The sequence below is a fragment of the Bos indicus x Bos taurus genome, chromosome 8 (genome assembly GCF_003369695.1).
Source record: "Bos indicus x Bos taurus breed Angus x Brahman F1 hybrid chromosome 8, Bos_hybrid_MaternalHap_v2.0, whole genome shotgun sequence".
Lineage (NCBI taxonomy): Eukaryota > Metazoa > Chordata > Mammalia > Artiodactyla > Bovidae > Bos > Bos indicus x Bos taurus.
Window position 1 is genome coordinate 53,163,579 of NC_040083.1, and position 18,867 is coordinate 53,182,445.

Below are 18,867 nucleotides of genomic sequence, written 5' to 3' on the forward strand. Positions count from 1 at the left end.
CCTGGGTTGGGAAGGTCTGCTGGAGAAGGGATAGGCTACCCACTCCAGTATTCTTGGATTTCCCTGGTGGCTCAGCTGGTTAAGATTCTGCCTGCAGTGCAGAAGACCTGTGTTCGATCCCTGGATTGGGACTATCCCCTGGAGACGGGAAAGGCTACCTACTCCAGTATTCTCCATGGACCCTATAGTCCATGGGGTCGCGAAGAATAGGACACGACTTTCACAATATTAACGAGTTAATTTATTTGACTGGTTTAGTTTAATGTAACACAGTTCTTAAAATTTTATTTTGACTCCTCTCTGGCTTGGTTGGAAAAAGTAAGGGTTTGTGGTAATACGTTATGCTGTTGCCTATTTCAAAATTTCTTACCTTTGAAAATTAACAATTTGGCATAAAATTTTAAGTCATAACTCTTGCCTCAAATTTGTATAGGCATTGCTGCATTGTTTTCTGGCATTCAGTATTACAGAACAGAGTGAAAAGTCTTATTTTTATTTCTAAGGGTAACTATGATTTCCCTCGATCAGGTTTAGGGTAGGCAGGTTTCCCTCTTCTTAAAATTTGACATTTCCCAAAATCCTACATTCTGTGTTGGATGATATTGTTTCCATTCATTTAGTCTGATACCCAATGAAGTCTAATCTGCAGAGTCAGCTTTTTCAGCTCAGAAAAGTTATATTGTATTATTTTTTTGATTTTTAACTTCTCCATTTTCTTTTGCTGAATTGTTTTGTGAGTTGATTGAGTTTCTTAGATTTATATCCTGTGTCTTATGGTTTTTAAAAATAATTGAACTGAATTTTGACACAGTAAAATCGATTCTTAGGAAAGTATTACCAGTTAAATTCTCTTAGATTTGGTATAGATAAGGTAAAGTAATTGAAACAGTTTTCTTTCATAATTAATTAGTATTTAAAGTTGACAGAGGAGTTTCAGAAACCTGGAGATATTTTTTAAATTAATTTTTGACAGTGCTAGGTCTCTGTTGCTTTGTGCAGTCTTTCACCAGTTGCAGCAAGCTTGAACTACTCCTCCTCGAAGTGCTTGGGCTTCTCATTGTGGTGGCTTCTCTTCTTGTGGAGCATAGGCTCTAGGGTTCACAGTCCTTGTGGTGCAGGGACTCAGTAGTTGTGGTTCCCCAGCTCCAGAGCACAGGCTCAGTAGTCATAGCTCATGGAGTTAGTTGCTCCTTGGCATCTGGGATCTTCCCAGACAGGGATCCATGTCTCCTGCATTGGCAGGTGGATTCTTTACCTCTGAGCCACCAGGGAAACCCAACCTGAGATATTTACTTCCTAACTAGGGCAAACATTTCCCTTAAAATATTCTCATTATTTTCTCAGAAAACCACTTTTTTATTGTATAAGGAAAAATTTCAGTCTACTTTACTCAGAACTATCATAAATCTTAATTAATGGATTCAGAATTAATGAAGTATTATTTTAGATTCTTAATATATTTGTATACTTGCACTTAATTTACTGTGTTTTTTTTCCTATTTATGTCAGTTCCCTCAGTGAAATAGAAGATTCCCTCCCTCCTGGAAAAGCAGTATTTTATACATGGGCTGATCCAGTGGGCTCTAGAAAGCTGCAGTGGAAATGTGGAAAAAGCCACGGTGAAGTAACACAAAAGGATGTATGTACTGGGTTATTATGGTGTTCTTAGCAGGATTTTATTTATTTACTTTTTCAGTCTCATTAGTTTTGAGGCCTTTTGTGTTTATACTTCTTAAACACTGCTGAAGATTTTTAAAGCAATATTCAAGCTTTAACTTAACCAAAAATGTTTAAAACTGGAAGCAGTCTTATTTCTTCTACCTTCTTATTTGCTATTATATTATAAAGGGTAAACTTAGATACTTTCAGCATTCAATTTATAAACAGATACAAATTATTATTGCATTAAAGGTCATCTAAGTCAGTGTTGCTTCTGTGAAGGACATTTAGGAATCTGTTAACATATGGATTTATCTCTGAATGGCAGACTGTTGTTTTCTTTTTCTTTTTTTTTTTAATTGGTTTTGCCATATATCAAAATGAATCCGCCACAGGTATACATGTGCTCCCCATCCTGAACCCCCCTCCCTCCTCCCTCCCCATAACATCCCTCTGGGTCGTCCCAGTGCACCAGCCCCAAGCATCCAGTATCGTGAATCAAACCTGGACTGGCGACTCATTTCATATATGATACTATACATGTTTCAATGCCATTCTCCCAAATCATCCCACCCTCTCCCTCTCCCACAGAATCCAAAAGACTGTTCTATACATCAGTATCTCTTTTGCTGTCTCGTATACAGGGTTATTGTTACCATCTTTCTAAATTCCATATATATGCGTTAGTATACTGTATTGGTGTTTTTCTTTCTGGCTTACTTCACTCTGTATAATAGGCTCCAGTTTTCTATAATAATAAAGTTAGGTATAAACATATTCCAGTAACATATTAAATGACTTTCAGAAATTGTTTTATTAAAGTTTCATTGATCTTTCAAAATTTATCTTAATTTGTTCCCTATTCCAGTGTCTTTTTTCTTGCCACTAGTTATTATTTCTTATCAAATGAATAAATGAATGAGTACTGAATGTTTATTAATTTTTATGTCTTTTGCTTTTTATCTTTTGAGATGATTATATGCTTTTGGGGCTTTGTCTTATTTGGTGGTTTTTTCAAATATTAGGCCAGCCTTGTATTTTTGGAATTGACTTGCTAATGTTTTATTCAAGACTTTTGCTTGTATTCATGAAAGAAGTTGGCCTGTCACTGTCTTGTCTTCTAATAATCTTACCAGATTTTAATATTAAGGCCATCCTGACTTCTAATACATGTTGGGAATTATCTACAATTTTTCTGTTTTTTGAAAGAGTTCATGTTAGACTGGTATGATTTGTAGAATGTTTGGAATGTTTGCTGTAGAGTTCATGAGTGAAGCCTAGTAATCTTACCTTCAATAGTCTTTATAAGAAAGTTTTTAAATTAGGAATGCTACTATTTATTAACAGGGCAGTTCAGTTTTCTACTTTTATTTGTGTGGTTTTGATAAGAGTTTTTCTAAGAATGCATTTATTTCATCTCAGTTTTCTAATATATTGATATAAATGTTTTTATAATATCCATATTTTTATCTTTTTAAGATTTATGGTGATGATTCTTCTTTTTGTTCCATTCCTAGTGTAGGATATTTGTGCCTTCATTCCTTTTTTCCCTAAGTTTTGCTGAAATTTTATTAGTTTAATTAGTTTCAGTTTGGTTTTGTCTGTCAGAAAACCATCAGTTTCCCTTTTGATCTCTTTTATACATTTGTTTTCATTTTCACCTATTTTTGCCTAATCTATATTATATTCTTTCACCTTTCTTCTGTTTTAATTTGGTAATTTTCCTTTAAACTCTTGAGATAGATAATTGTATTAATCTGCTCAGGATGCTATAACAAAATACCTTAGCCTGGATGCCTTAAACAGTGGAGATTCATTTCTAGTGGTACTGGAGGCAGGAAGCCTGAGATCAGAATGCTAGCATAGTCAAATTCTGGTGGACTTTTATGAGGATGCTTCCTGGCTTGCAGATGGCAGCCTTCTTGCTATGTCTTCACAGGGTGAAGAGAGAGGGAGTGAGCTCTCTGGTATTTCTTATAAGGAAAGGAATACTGGTGGATCAGAGCCCTATTTACACCCTTCCCCTCCCCCATGGTGTCATTTAACCATGATGTCATTACCTCCACCATATAGTCATATTGGAGGCTGAGACTGTAACATATGAATGGGGAGAGGGGAGCAGCACAAATGAGTTCACAGCAGATACCTAGATCATTGCTTTTTAGATTTTCTTCACTTTTTATTTGAAGTCACTTATCCCATGGACGGAGGAGCCTGGTAGGCTGCAGTCCACGGGGTCGCGAAGAGTCGGACACGACTGAGCGACTTCACTTTCATTTTTCACTTTCATTCATTGGAGAAGGAAATTGCAACCCACTCCAGTGTTCTTGCCTGGAGAATCCCAGGGACGGGGAAGCCTGATGGGCTGCCGTCTATGGGGTCGCACAGAGTTGGACACGACTGAAGCAACTTAGCAGCAGCAGCAGCAGCAAAGTCACAAACTTCTTCCAAAAACAGTAGCAATTCTTTCTCACAAATTTGGCTGTATATTAATTATTTTTTAGTTCAAAATATTTTCTGAATTTCATTGTGATTTATTTTAATGTTTTGGTTTCATGGTTACTTAGGTTATCACTTTTCAAAAGTATTTTTTTTGTTTATTTATTTCTAATTTAATTCCACTGTGACCAGAGAACATACTCTGAATCAGTTCATTGAAATTTGTTGAAATCGACTTGGTGGGCTTGTAATCAATTTTTGTTAATATTTTATGTGTATTTGAAAAAAATACATATTCTGTGGTTGGCATACATATATGACATACATATTGACATACATATATGTCAATTTGTTCAAGTTTTGTTGAGTTGTTTAGATCTTCTATCTTATTAAGTTTTTTGTTTGTGGTGGTTCTGTTGCTGTGAGAATGGTGTCTGAAATCATGGATCTATGCATACCCTTTTTGGTTTTCTTAATTTGGGCTCTTACATTTTGAAACTGTGTGATTCAGTTCAGTTCAGTCGCTCAGTTGTGTCTGACTCTTTGTGACCCCATGGATTGAAGCACGCCAGGCCTCCGTGTCCATCACCAACTTACAAAGTTTACTCAAACTCATATCCGTTGAGTCTGTGATGCCATCCAACCATCTCATCCTCTGTCATCCCCTTCTCCTCCTGCCTTCAGTCTTTCCCAGCATCAGGGGCTTTTCAAATGAGTCAGCTCTTTGCATTAGGTGGCCAAAGTATTGGAGTTTCAGCTTCAACATCAGCCTTTCCAATGAACATTTAGGACTGATTTCCTTTAGGATGGACTGGTTGGATCTCCTTGCAACTATGTAATTAGGTAGATATAAATTTAGAATTGTTGTCTTTTGTTAAGTTGATTCTTATTAGTGTATAATGTTGCAGTGCCCACCACAGTATCTTTTTGGGCTTAAATATTGAGACTTATAAAACTATCATAGGCCACAGTTTGCAACTGCCTAACTGGGAGGATTATTGTTGTTGTTTAGTCACTAAGTTGTGTCTGACTCTTCTGAGACCCTGTGGACTGTAGCCTGCCAGGCTCCTCTGTCCATGGGATTTTCCAGGCAAGAGTTGTTGACTAAAATATTATTCAAAACCTAAAAGTGTTGAGAGTTATGTTCTATTCGGCAGGAATTTTTAGGACTTCAATCCCAGGAGGCAGCATCTAAAGTATCTCTGAGAGAATTACTCTGAAGTGGCAAGGCGGTGTTGAGGGAGCCAGGATATATAGGAGTATTGCAACAAAGGACAGGTCGTCTGAACATCAAAAGATTATTGTTAATTTAAGAAAAGCAGATAGGTCAAGTTAAGGCATTGAGCACTTTTCTGTGTATGGGAAGGTACAAGAGTCTGGGCTCACTGAACTCATTCTTCTGATATTCACCTCAGCTATCTGGGACTAGTATCCTGTGTTTTTATATTCTGAGTTCCCTCGGGGCTCACCAGCTCATCCTAGACTGCGACTGTAATTGTTGACTGTGACATCCTTTGTTTACTAATATGGCAGGCAGTATTCCACTTATCAGAGTGAATAGCTGATTAGTTTCATTTGTCTGAAAATGTCTTTATTTTGCTCTGTTTTTAGTGAAGTATTTCTGCCAGATATCAAATTTCAGTTTCGGCACCTCTTTCCTCTTCCTCTTAGGAATTCACCATTGCATAAATGTTAGACTTTTCATCATGTCTCTTACGACTTTTACGTGTTGTTCTAAGACACATGTTCTATGATGTCTCTTACGACTTTTATGTGTTGTTTAATCCTTTTCTCTCCTTCCTTCAGTATGAATATTTCCTTCTGACTTGTTTTTCACTGTACTTCTTTTACTGTGTCTAATCTCCTCTTAAAATCATCTATTGAGTTCTTAATTTTAGTTATTGAAATATCAGTTCTAAGGTTTCTATTATAAAAGTTTTTGTTCCCATATTCTCTATCTTGTTACATAATTTCTTGAATGTTCTGATCATAACTACTTTAAAGACTGACAATTCCAATACCTAGATTTCTTCTGGATATTTAAAATTTTTCTCTTTTCTTGGTTTTCACTAAAATCCATTCTGTTTGCATGTTTATTTTTGACTCTGTGCTGAACACAGTATATGAAAAATTTTAAAGATAATTTGAGACTCTGAATGATGTTCCCTAACTTCTCAGTATTTGCTTCTACTTTTTGAACTGACAGTTGTGAACTCTGGATACAAAGACCACTTTGTCTTTTCTGTTAGTTTTTTTTGTTTTGTTTCTTGGTTTTATTTATTTATTTGACTACACTGAGTTTTAGTTGTGGCATGAGGGATCTTTAGTTATGGCCTGTGAACTCTTAGTTCCGCATGTGGGATCTAGTTCCCAGACCCTGGATCCAACCTGAGCTCCCTGCATTGGGAACACAGAGTCTTAGCCATTGGACCACCAGGGAAGTCCCACAAAGTTCACTTTTATTGGCTTTCTTTCTCTCTCAGATCTTGGTGCCATTAACTCATGTTATCTTAGAAGCTTTTCTGTCTTTTCAGACACATATTTTTCCTTTTTAGATGTTTTCCAACTTTTTGCTGTTAGCAAGAGGGTTTGTCTCAGACCACCTAGTCATCAGTTGCCAGAACAGAAACCCATGATATCTTTTTAAAATTAAGCTTGTTAGCATATGGGAGTATAATGGCATTTTGTGTATTGATTTTTTTTTTAATCCAGAAAATTCACTGAATTCTCTTATTAATATTGTTTTTTATTTTTCCACATGTACAATCATGACACTTAAAAATAATGAGAGTTTTGTTTTCTCCTTTTCAGTCCTTTCATCTTTAATTTCTTTTTGCCTTACTGGATTGGCTTGCATCTCTCTGTCCTGTTTAATAAAACTGATGTTTATATATATTTTTGCCTTATTTCTGGTCTCATGTTATATGACATCAACATATACCTTTAAGTGTGATCTTTGCTGAAGTTTGGTATGTGTTTGGGAAGTTTGATAAGAGGTTAAAGAACTTCTCGTGTAGTCTTTGTTTGCCAAAATTTTTTATTATTCCTGAATATTGAATTTTGTAAAATGTTTTCTCTCACATTTTATTTGTATAACATTCCTTTCCTCATACATTCATCTTGGATCACTTTACTCTTGCTGGTATTTAATTCCTCCTGTAGAATTTGCTCGAGTGAATTTCTGTTGATGGTGATATTTAGTAGTTTTCATTTGTTTTCAAGCATCTTTATTTCTTGTACTTTTCTTCACTGAGGAATACTTTTGCTGAGTAAGGAATTCTGAGTTCCGAGTTATTTTCTTTTAGAATATTGATTGTACTTTTCCATTGTCTTTCCAGTGTTGCTCTTGTGAAGTCCAGTGTTGTTTAAATGTATTTGAGAGAGTTGCCCATGATTGGCCTAACTTTATTTTTTAAATTCATGATTATTAGATTTATTTTTTTTTAAATAATTCATTTTAATATTAAAAATAATAAGCTATTTAACATGTCGATTAGTACCTTTGCATCAGTTCAGTGCAGTTCAGTTGCTCAATCATGTCCGACTCTTTGTGACCCCATGGATTACAGCACGCCAGGCTTCCCTGTCCATTTCCAACTCCCTGAGCTTGCTCAAACTCATGTCCATTGAGTCAGTGATGCCATCCAACCATCTCATCCTCTGTTGTCCTCTTCTTCTCCTGCCTTCAGTCTTTCCTGGCATCAGAGTCTTTTCAAATGAGTCAGCTCTTTGCATCAGGTGGCCAAAGTATTGGTGCCTCAGCTTCAATAAGTACTTTTGCATACTTATATCACAATGATAGTTGAAGTTTGCAAAGATAAACTTGTAATCCACTATAACATATTAGAAATATTTCAGAATTACTTGGAAATTAGCTTATTTACATCTTAATGTAGTTTTAGTATTGTGTATTGTATTTTAGAGAGTGTTTTAAGTAACATGACTATAGTAACTTACTTTTAATTTTAGTGGATTATAACATGAATGTGTACTGTATATTATAATACCTTGTTTAATCAGAATGTTCATTAACTAGGAATTAATGGCTGACAGTTAACTATTAGAAGTTAATTATTTTAAACTCAAGACCCTGATATCAGCACAATGCTTATATAGAAAGTCTTTCTGTAGTATTAACCCTGTAGTATTTGTGCTTTGTAGAGCATGCAACTGGCATGTCAAATATTCTTTTATCTTATTTAGTTCACCTCTGAAAAGGAATAGAAGTTTCTGACTAAATAACTTTTAATGCATAACACATTGATTAGTTTTGTAATAAGGCAGAGAAGATAAATTGTGTTACTAATTAGCCTACAAAGGAAGACTAATTAGATTTTACTATGATATTAAAAGTTTACCTGTCTTCCTGACTTCATAATGATTATGGCAAAAAATTTCATTAACTAATTTGAATTATGTAAATTTCAAAATGTTACACAATTGTTAATTTATTTTATTCCTATGAAGGAGCTACCATTACTATTCTCATTTTTCAAGTGTGGAATGTAGATTTCATGTTGGTTGGGACCAAACCCTAATTTTCTTATTTTTTTGATGATTTTATTTCAGGATATGATGACACCTATAAATTTGGGGAAAACGACCATTTATTTAGTTTCATTTTTTGAAGGCTTACAACGCATAATTTTATTCACTGAAGATCCAAGAGTATTTAAAGTGACATATGAAAGTGAGAAAGCAGAGTTAGCAGAGCAAGAAATTGTGTTGGCGTTACAAGATGTTGGGATTTCTCTTGTCAACAATTATACAAAGCAAGAAGTAGCCTATATTGGCATTACAAGGTGAGATGTATTAGAATTTGGATACATTTAAGTGTAAGTTCTTAATCATTAAGAATTGTGATTGTAAAGTCTAAAATGAATTAAATTTTGTTTTGACCATTCAGTGATACTAATCAAAGGTAATGCTAATTTAAAAGTGCCTTGATACTTTTTTTGCCTTTCAAGATAAAGATATACCAAAAATCAGATTTATACATCTCTCATCATGTTATTTTCCCAACTCTCTGAAAATTAGAATCATTCAACTTATTAAAAGTATATTTTCTTTCTTTAACATGTCACAAGGAAATGTTTAATTGTTCATTACCACCTGTTTCTATGAGTTTATTTTGAAGCGTGTTTGATTTGCTACACTGTGTTGGTTCCTGTTACATAACATAGTGACTCAGTATTTCTGTTTATTACAGTGATCACAATAAGTCTAATTACCGTCTGTGACCATACAAAAATTATTCATTATTATTGACTGTATTCCCCACCCTGTACATCTTACTTTCTAATCACTTTCTACTTTGATCTTGGCACTTTAAGATCTAATAAGGTAATATTGTATTTACCATTTCCCATATAAGTCATCACCAGTAAAACTCTCTTCTTTCCTTTATGCACTTAATGTTTCTGTTCGTAACTACTTGAAATTAGTATTTTTATAGTACTGCCTAATTTGAGACTGTTGCTAGATTCCAGTTTGCATAACAAGGATAATGTTTCAATCCCTTGAATTAAACTCTCAGACATATAAATTAAAGGTTTATGATACAGATTTGAATTCGTTTTTCTATGTAAATTTGTCTAGAAATGTCCCTAACTTCTTGAATGGTAACTATGCCATTTAAAAAGGCATATTAAAGGAAATTCCAGTCTAGTGGTTAGTATTCAGCGCTTCCATTGGAGGGGCACAGATTCGATCCCTAGTCAGAGAACTAAGAATCTGTGTGCCAAGCAGTGCAGCCAAATCAATAAATAAGCATGTTAAAACTATTTTCTTAGAAATTTTTATTGTTCTCAAAAAATATTTTATTACTGAAATAGAAAGTTCAAATAGACAACAGATTTTAAGCCTGTGAAACCTAACGTGCTGTCTCCTATGCTAAATGATGTGAATGCAAAGGGAATTAGTACATGGTTTCTATCTTTCTGTTTATTAAGAAAACATAAATTTTAGAAGAAAGAGAACAAGAAATTTTAGAATTAATAAAATTAAATAATTTACATACTTAAACAGAATGAGTGAAGTGATTTTAGAATGTGGATAGATTTTTTTTTTTTGAGGTGTGGAAACTGGAAGCTGTTCAGGAGCCTCTTTTCCCACCTTTGTGTGTGTTTGCTATGTGGCATGGCATGCAGGATCTTAATTACCTGACCAAAGATCAAACCTGCATCCCCTGCAGTGAAAGCATGGAGTCTTAACTACTGGACCACCAGGGAAGTCCCTAGAATGTGGATAGATTTTTAAATTTGTCTTTAAGTCTTTCAGTGGTTTTTTAGTAAATAAGATTTGTTCCATTCACTCTCTCTCCTCTATTACTATTTCACACTTTGCATGCATGTGTCCTGTCAGACTCCTTGAGACCCCATGGACTGTAGCTTGCCAGGTTCCTCTATCCATGGAATTTTCCAGGCAAGAATACTGCAGTGGGTTGCCATTTCCTCCCCAGGGATCTTCCCAACCCAGGGATTGAACCCACATCTTAAAGTCTCCAGCATTGGCAAGCAGATTCTTTATCACTGAGCCAGACTCTTTGTGATCCCATGGACTATACAGTTCATGGAATTCTCCAGGCCAGAATAATGGAGTTGGTAGCTTTTCCCTTCTTCAGGGTATCTTCCCAACCTAGGGTTCTAACCCAGGTCTCCTGCATTGCAGGGGATTCTTTACCAGCTGAGCCACAAGGGAAGCCCATTTCACATTTTGGCTCTTTTTAAATCCCATTCTCTCTCAGCTCAGTGCCTTGAGTCTTGTTTCACCAAGTAAACTGATGTAGTCAAAAAGGAACTTCCAAAGACCTCCTCCTGTTGGAGGAGCTTCCTATGCACCAGTATTTTTTACCTATATATTGCAGCAACACGCTTCCCACTTATCATAGATATATTGTATGTGCTCCTATTTAAACATATTTTTCTTCTTTTGCACTATATCTCATTCACTCTTGCCTCTGGAGACACTGACCCAGCAATCCTCTTCTTTTTCTGTCCTACTTCAATAATTTTTGGCTCCCTACTGAATTGTCCAAATAAGTTTAATATCTTTCAACTAAAAAAATTCTCTTCAACCTACTTTCTCTGCTACCTACTGTACATTTCTTTGCTTTACTTTATAGCTGAACTCATTAGAAGTGTTATCTATTTAGAAAAATATTTTCACTCTCTCCAGTTCTTTTTTTTACCCATTTTTTCTTAACAGTTCTGAACATGCTTTTGCTTTCAGTGTACCATAAAGCTGGTCTTGATAAGAGCACCAGAGACCTATGTTTTGCCAGGTGCATTGTACAATTACCAGTCTTCACGTTGCTTAAGTTTATAACATTCTAACATTCTACACAGATCCCTCCTTGACCCAGTTTCTTTGACTTTACTTCCAGGATAGCTCACCGCCTTGGTTTTTCTTTCTGTTCCAGCATTCTTAGTCACACTTCTTGGTGCCTTGTCATTTTCTCAACTGCTTAATATTGGGTATCTTGAGGCTCTCAGACCTGAGTCCGCTTCTCTTCTCTGTTTCAGTTTTATGATTTCAAATACCATATATATGCAGAAAACTTCTTGAAGTGTGTCTTCGGCTAGATTTTTGTTCTGAGTTCTGGACAGTGTCTGTCCAGCTGCTTACATAAAATCTCTACTTAGATATCTAAGAGACTTCTTAAGCTTTATAGTAGGTAAAACCAAACTCCTTCCTCATTCTATCAAAACCTTCTTTCCCACTGGAGGTAATGACATCTACATTCTTCTAGTTGCTCATATCAAAATCTTTGGAATCATCTTTGATTTCTTTATCTTACCCCCTAATTTATTTGCCCTTACCCCCTCTAATCTATCTGAAAATATTGTTTTGGATCTTGCTTCAGAACACACATAGAATCTGACCACTTTGTAATGCTTCAGTCTTACCACCCTAGGCAGAACCATCACCATTTTTCTCCTAGCTTACTGTATTACATTCCTAACAAGTTTTCCTGTCCTAGTCTTCATCCTTTATTTTTTTTCCCTTGCTTCCCATCCCATCACACAGTTTATTCTTAAACCTTAAGTCAGATCATATTGCTGATTATCTTCTCATAATCATTCAATGGGTTCTCATCTCAGAATAAAACTCAGTCTTTACCATATCCTCAAGGCTTTACATTGTTTTGCCTCTCATTATCTATCTTACTTCATCTTCTACTCTTAATGTATTCCAAGCATGCCAAGCCCCCTTGCTTTTCCTGTGCTATGGCATGCTCTGCTTTGTAGTCTTTGCTCTAGCTTGTCTCTCTACCTGAAATGTCCGCTGGATAACTACCCCATCTTCTTTCAGGCTGTTGAAATCTCACCTTCTTAATGACACCTCCAATGACCATTCTGTTTTGATACTGCAACCCCCACCACTTTGCATATCCCAGTACTCTAGATCCTCCTTAACCTATCTGCTTTTTCTTCTTTCAAAAGCCATGTTTACCTCCTAATATATTGAAATATGCTAATTTACTGTTTAGTGTCAGTCTGTCTCTCCTCAGGTAAAAGAAGGTTCCAAAATGGCAGAAACTTTCCCTAATAATATTGCTGCCACCTAGTATAGTGCCTGAATAAGAGTTTAATAAGTATTGGTTGAATGAATTCATGTTTTTAAACTTAAAATGTGCTTGCTTACAACTAGAGATATGCAAAAATTCACTGACGGTTTTGTAATTCATGTAATAAACCAGTTAAAACGAAACTGTTTATAAATTAGTACCATGATTTTTGCTTTCATATATAAGTTCTGATGTGGTTTGGGAGACAAAGCCCAGGAAGAAGGCAAGATGGAAGCCAATGAGTGTAAAGCACACTGAGAAGTTAGAGAAGGAATTTAAGGAATATGTTGAATCTTCACCGTCAGAAGATAAGGTTATTGAGTTGGACACCAACATTCTGGTAATATTTTTAAGTACTGATATGAAGTTTTAATTTCTATCTGTTGTAATTAGATGAACCATGAGTTCGTTTTTAAGGAAAGACAAGTTTGCTTACAAAACAATGAATCTTATACGTACTTTATATAGAATATTTTAAAGGAATAGTTCTCTGTCTTAAGATTCAGACTTTTTTAAGTGCTGATGATCTAAGTTGTTTTGCTTTATTTTTAAAGTTATTTTTCTTATATTGCTTTATTTTTTGATGAATTTTAGTGAAGTAAAAGTTAAAAAAATAAAGTAAAAAAAATTATATAAAAAGTGATAAAATCAAGTTACCAGGGGTATATGAATATTTTGTGAATATTATATGAATATTTGTGAGTTGCATGTGTATGGGATATAAAGATCTCAATCCAAATCTTATCAAATATTTAGCCTACTATTTAAATTAATATTATCATAAAAGTTTTTTGGTACAGATTTCTAACTTTAGTCAATTAATAAAGAGAAATTCTGTGGGGTTTTTTTTGTTGGGGGCGGTGGGCATATTTTTCAGGTTCGCTTCACACCTGGTGCTTCTAACATGAAAATTCTGCAGCCACATGTAATAGCTATAAGAAGAAATTATCTTCCAGCATTAAAAGTAGAATATAGCACATCTGCACATCAGTCATCGTTTAGAATTCAAATTTATAGAATACAGGTAAGTTTGAAAAGATATTCAAATCATATTCTAAAGAAATATGGAAATACAATAAATGTATTCCCACAGTCTGTTTTGTCTGTAGTTTGTTGGACTAGAGTGTTTGATGCCTTCTACTTCTTAAATTTTGTTATTCTAGTCAGATTCTATAATTAACATATTAATATACTGACCTTTTTGTTTCTTAGATCCAAAACCAAATACATGGTGCTATATTTCCATTCGTGTTTTATCCCATTAAACCGCCCAAGTCCGTCACCTTGGATTCAGGTTTGTTTCTATTTTTAGATTGCCATAAAAATGGTTGTATTAGCTATTTGATTTATTTTACTATAAAAGTATGAAGTGAAACCCTTCTCAAGTTTAGTTTCTATAGGATCATTGGAAAATTCAATGGCTTGAAAAAAGACCAGGAAGTACTCAACTAATTTCAATAAAACTGAGTGAATACTGAAGAAAAGATTGATTAGAAATGTATATATAATTTTTAGAGACATTAATTTCTTTAAAAGATTACAAGTTTGTAAATTCCTAATTTAAAAGCCACTAGAACCTTTAAATAAAGGAATAAGACTGTGAAGTCTATTTTCACAAAGTTGTCCTGATGATTCTAATGTATACTTCTGGTTTAAAATCACTGATTTAAAGGTTCAGTTAAAATCTCAAAAATATACAAGCAACTCCTACAGCTCAACTCCAGAAAAATAAATGACCCAATCAAAAAATGGGCCAAAGAACTAAATAGACATTTCTCCAAAGAAGACATACAGATGGCTAACAAACACATGAAAAGATGCTCAACATCACTCATTATCAGAGAAATGCAAATCAAAACCACTATGAGGTACCATTTCACGCCAGTCAGAATGGCTGCGATCCAAAAGTCTACAAGCAATAAATGCTGGAGAGGGTGTGGAGAAAAGGGAACTCTCTTACACTGTTGGTGGGAATGCAAACTAGTACAGCCACTATGGAGAACAGTGTGGAGATTCCTTAAAAAACTGGAAATAGAACTGCCTTATGATCCAGCAATCCCACTGCTGGGCATACACACTGAGGAAACCAGAAGGGAAAGAGACACGTGTACCCCAATGTTCATCGCAGCACTCTTTATAATAGCCAGGACATGGAAGCAACCTAGATGCCCATCAGCAGACGAATGGATAAGAAAGCTGTGGTACATGTACACAATGGAGTATTACTCCGCCATTAAAAAGAATACATTTGAATCAGTTCTAATGAGATGGATGAAACTGGAACCTATTATACAGAGTGAAGTAAGCCAGAAAGAAAAACACCAATACAGTATACTAACGCATATATATGGAATTTAGAAACATGGTAACAATAACCCTGTGTACGAGACAGCAAAAGAGACACTGATGTATAGATCAGTCTTATGGACTCTGTGGGAGAGGGAGAGGGTGGGGAGATTTGGGAGAATGGCATTGAAACATGTATAATATCATGTATGAAACGAGTCGCCAGTCCAGGTTCGATGCATGATACTGGATGCTTGGGGCTGGTGCACTGGGACGACCCAGAGGGAGGGTATGGGGAGGGAGGAGGGAGGAGGGTTCAGGATGGGGAACACAGGTATACCCGTGGCGGATTCATTTCGATATTTGGCAAAACTAATACAATATTGTAAAGTTTAAAAATAAAAAAAATAAAAAAAAAAAGGTTCAGTTAACCTAAAAGTGAATACAGATAATTAAAAAAAACAATCCTGCAGTCTGAAATTAAGACTGTGGTAGATCTTACAAATATCAGTAATTTTAATTCATACTTATGATTTAATACATAATTTAAGTGTCCATTGTGGTGTGTATTAAATTACAAGAAAATGCTTATCTTTTGTTTAAAGCATCATTAGATTAATCATATTTGTTAACCTTTACAGCACCGAAACCCTTTACTGATGTCAGTATTGTCATGAGATCTGCAGGACATTCGCAGATATCACGTATTAAGTAAGTGTCTTAATATGTTTATTTTGTGTACATTTAAAGCACAGTGTTTTGTTTAAATATGTGAGCTAATTGTACTCTTAAATAAATTTTAGATGAGTCAAAGATTTAAGAGTAAAATGTTAAATTAGAAAGGTCACAGAAAAAATCAATTATTTCATAATCTTGAGAAGTCAGAAGGCTTCAAATGAATTATACATAGATATTAATAATAGTCATTTCTGAATTATGTGTATTTTATTACTTTCTTTTTTATTTGTTTTCTCTGTTGTCTATCATTACTGCATACTGTTTTATAAACAAGAAAGAAAATAGTATATTCAAATTCAGTCACCACCCATTTCAAAAAACAGAACAGTGACAGAAGCATCCATCTACGTATCACTCCCATATTTCTTGTTTCCTCCACCCTATCACCAAGATAAATACTGTTTTTATTCCCTTTTAAAAATACTGGTTTATTATTTATGTGTAGCTAAACATTATGCTTCTTACTTTGCCAAAAGTTGTGCTAATTAAATTTTTTTCGAACTGTAAATATATGCCTTGGGCTTGCTTTTTCTATTCAAATTTTTACTAAAATTAATTTATTTTGTTGTATATAGCTAGAGTTTATTTATTATCACTTGTATGTCATATTTCCTTGTGTTACTTTGTGCCAGTTTACTTATCAATTTTTTCTTTGTAGGCATTGTCACATTTTGAGTTTGTTTCTATTATGAACAGTGTTGCCATTATGTTTTTAATTCATTCACCTAGAAAGTCTTAAGTGTCAATGTTTTAATATATGTCTTATATTTTTTCTTTTATAATTTTGTTAATTCAGTTAATCGATAATTTTTAAATGTTTTACCTTGTTTTACCTTAAAATGTTTTACCTTGCTATTTATAGGTATTTCAAAGTGTTGATCCAAGAAATGGATCTCAGGTTAGATCTTGGATTTGTCTATGCTGTATCAGAACTTATGACACCAGCTGAAGTCACTGAAAAAACAGAGGTGAGACTTAAAATAGTAGCATTGATTTAGGGAAAGAGGGGGACTTTAGAAAACAATGATAACATTATACATTCTTAAATGTATTAACATGTTTTTAAAAATTAAAAAAATTTTATTCTGCTACCATGGTTCTACGTTGGTGGAAATCACATACTCAAATGATAGAAGTTGGAAGCAAGACAGCTAACCTTCTGAAGATAAGGTAACAAATAAGAGGAAAAGTTTTAAACCAGTAAAAGAGGAAGAGGATAATCAGTCATGTTTACATCACTTATTTCTTCCTATTTTATTTTCCTGTGTTACTTTTGTGTTGATTGATAATTTAGAAATTTGGATATGATCAGGATATTTGATGAGAAAAGAGATAAGGAAAATAAATATAATATGTTCTTTGTAACTGATAGATGATAAAATTACAATTGTTAGGTGGATAAGAGATGTTTTATTTTTCAGCTGTTCTTTTAGAAAGAATTTTGAAGATAAAACAAACTACAGTTTACCTTTGAACAATGTGGGGGTGATGGGCACCAACCCTGTTCTCAGTTGAAAATCTGTGTATAATGTATATTTGGCCCTGTGCACACCTAGTTCCTCCGTATCCAAGGGTCTGCATCCAAGGAGTCACACAACTGAGGATTGTATAGTACCGTAGTATTTAGCATGGGGTGGGGGGAAGGGAACATGTATAAGTAGATCCTTGTACTTCAAATCTCTGTTGTTCAAGGGTCAGTTGTACACAGATAAAGACAAGGAAATTATACCTTTTTTCCTTTTAATAACAGTTCATTGAGCTATAGTTCACATACTATACATTTTACCCAATTAAATTGTGTAGTTTAGTAGTTTTTAGTATATTCAGAATTATGCAACCATCACCACTGATTCTAGAACATTTTCTTCACCCCTGAAAGAAAACTGCCTTAGCCTTATGCAAACACTAATGTACTTTCTATGGATTTTCTTATTATAGATATTTAGTATAAATGGAATCATACACTATATAGTGTCCTTTGATGTATTTCCTTTGATTTAGCATAATGCTTTTGAGGTTCATCCATGTTGTAGCATGTATCAGATTCCTTTTTATGGCCAAGTAATATTCGGCTGTATAGATACACCACATTTTGTTTATCCATTCATCAGTTAGTAGACATTAGGGTTGTTTGTACAATTTGGCTATTATGAATAATGGTGCTGTGAGTATTTTTGTACAAGTTTTTATGTGGACATATGTTTTCAGTTCTCTTGGGTATTTACCTAGGAGTGAAATTGCTAGGAAGTTGGTAGCTCTGTTTAATAATTTCAAGACTTCTAGACAGTTGTCCATAGTTACTGCATCATTTTATACTCTTCAGCAGAATATATGAAGATTCTGATTTCATCAGATCTCACTAATACTTGTAATTGTCTGTCCTTTTAATTCAAGCTGTCCTAGTAGGTGTGAAGTAGTATATATCACTGTGGTTTTGATTTGCATTTATCTAATGAGTAATTATGTTGGATACTTTTGATTTGGTAATTTGTTAATTGACTGCTTGCATATCTGCTATGGAGAAATGTCTGCTCAAATTTTTTGCCTGTTATTTAATGGGTTTGTTTTTTAATTGAATTGTAAAAGTTCTTTATGTATTTTGAATGCAAGCCCCATCCATGTCTGATATATGATTTGCAAATATCTTCTCTAATTCTTTATGTTGTGTTTCACTTTCTATTTGTCTTTTGAAGCACAGAAGCTTTTGATGTTACTGAAGTCCAAAATATTTTTTCTTTTGTTGCTCATGTATTTGGTGTCATTTCTAAGACTCCTTTGCCAAATCCAAAGTTAAAAGATTTAGCCCTGTGTTCTAAGCATTTTAAACTTTAAGTTCTTAAAATTAGGTGTTTCATTCATATTGAGTTAATTTTTGTATATGGTATAATTAAGAGTCTGATGTCAGTAAATTGTGAAATTGAGAAGTATGAATATTGGTATTTAGTTCTTTTTCAAGATTGTTTTGGCTATTTTGGATCCCTTTGCAGTTCCATATGAATTGTAGAATCAGCTTGCCTTCTTCAGAGAAGTCATGTAGGGTTCTGATAGTGATTACATTGGATGTACAGATCAACTTGGAAGAGGTGCCATCTTAACAGTATTAAGTCTTCCAACCCTTGAACATGGGATGTTTTCCATTTATGTAGATCTTCATTTTCTTTCAAGAGAGTTTTTAT

At 34.3% G+C, this 18,867-nt stretch overlaps 1 protein-coding gene across 3 annotated transcripts in view; it reads left to right on the forward strand.

The window, feature by feature from the left end:
- VPS13A (vacuolar protein sorting 13 homolog A) overlaps positions 1-18,867 on the forward strand; it is a 276,459-nt gene that overhangs the window by 207,835 nt on the left and 49,757 nt on the right. For all 3 annotated transcript variants that reach the window (XM_027549517.1, XM_027549516.1, XM_027549515.1), the window contains exons 53-59: positions 1,510-1,639; positions 8,668-8,900; positions 12,854-13,007; positions 13,545-13,691; positions 13,880-13,961; positions 15,595-15,664; positions 16,554-16,659. In XM_027549517.1, coding sequence (XP_027405318.1) covers positions 1,510-1,639; positions 8,668-8,900; positions 12,854-13,007; positions 13,545-13,691; positions 13,880-13,961; positions 15,595-15,664; positions 16,554-16,659 — 922 coding nt within the window. The remainder of the gene's footprint in view (positions 1-1,509; positions 1,640-8,667; positions 8,901-12,853; positions 13,008-13,544; positions 13,692-13,879; positions 13,962-15,594; positions 15,665-16,553; positions 16,660-18,867) is intronic.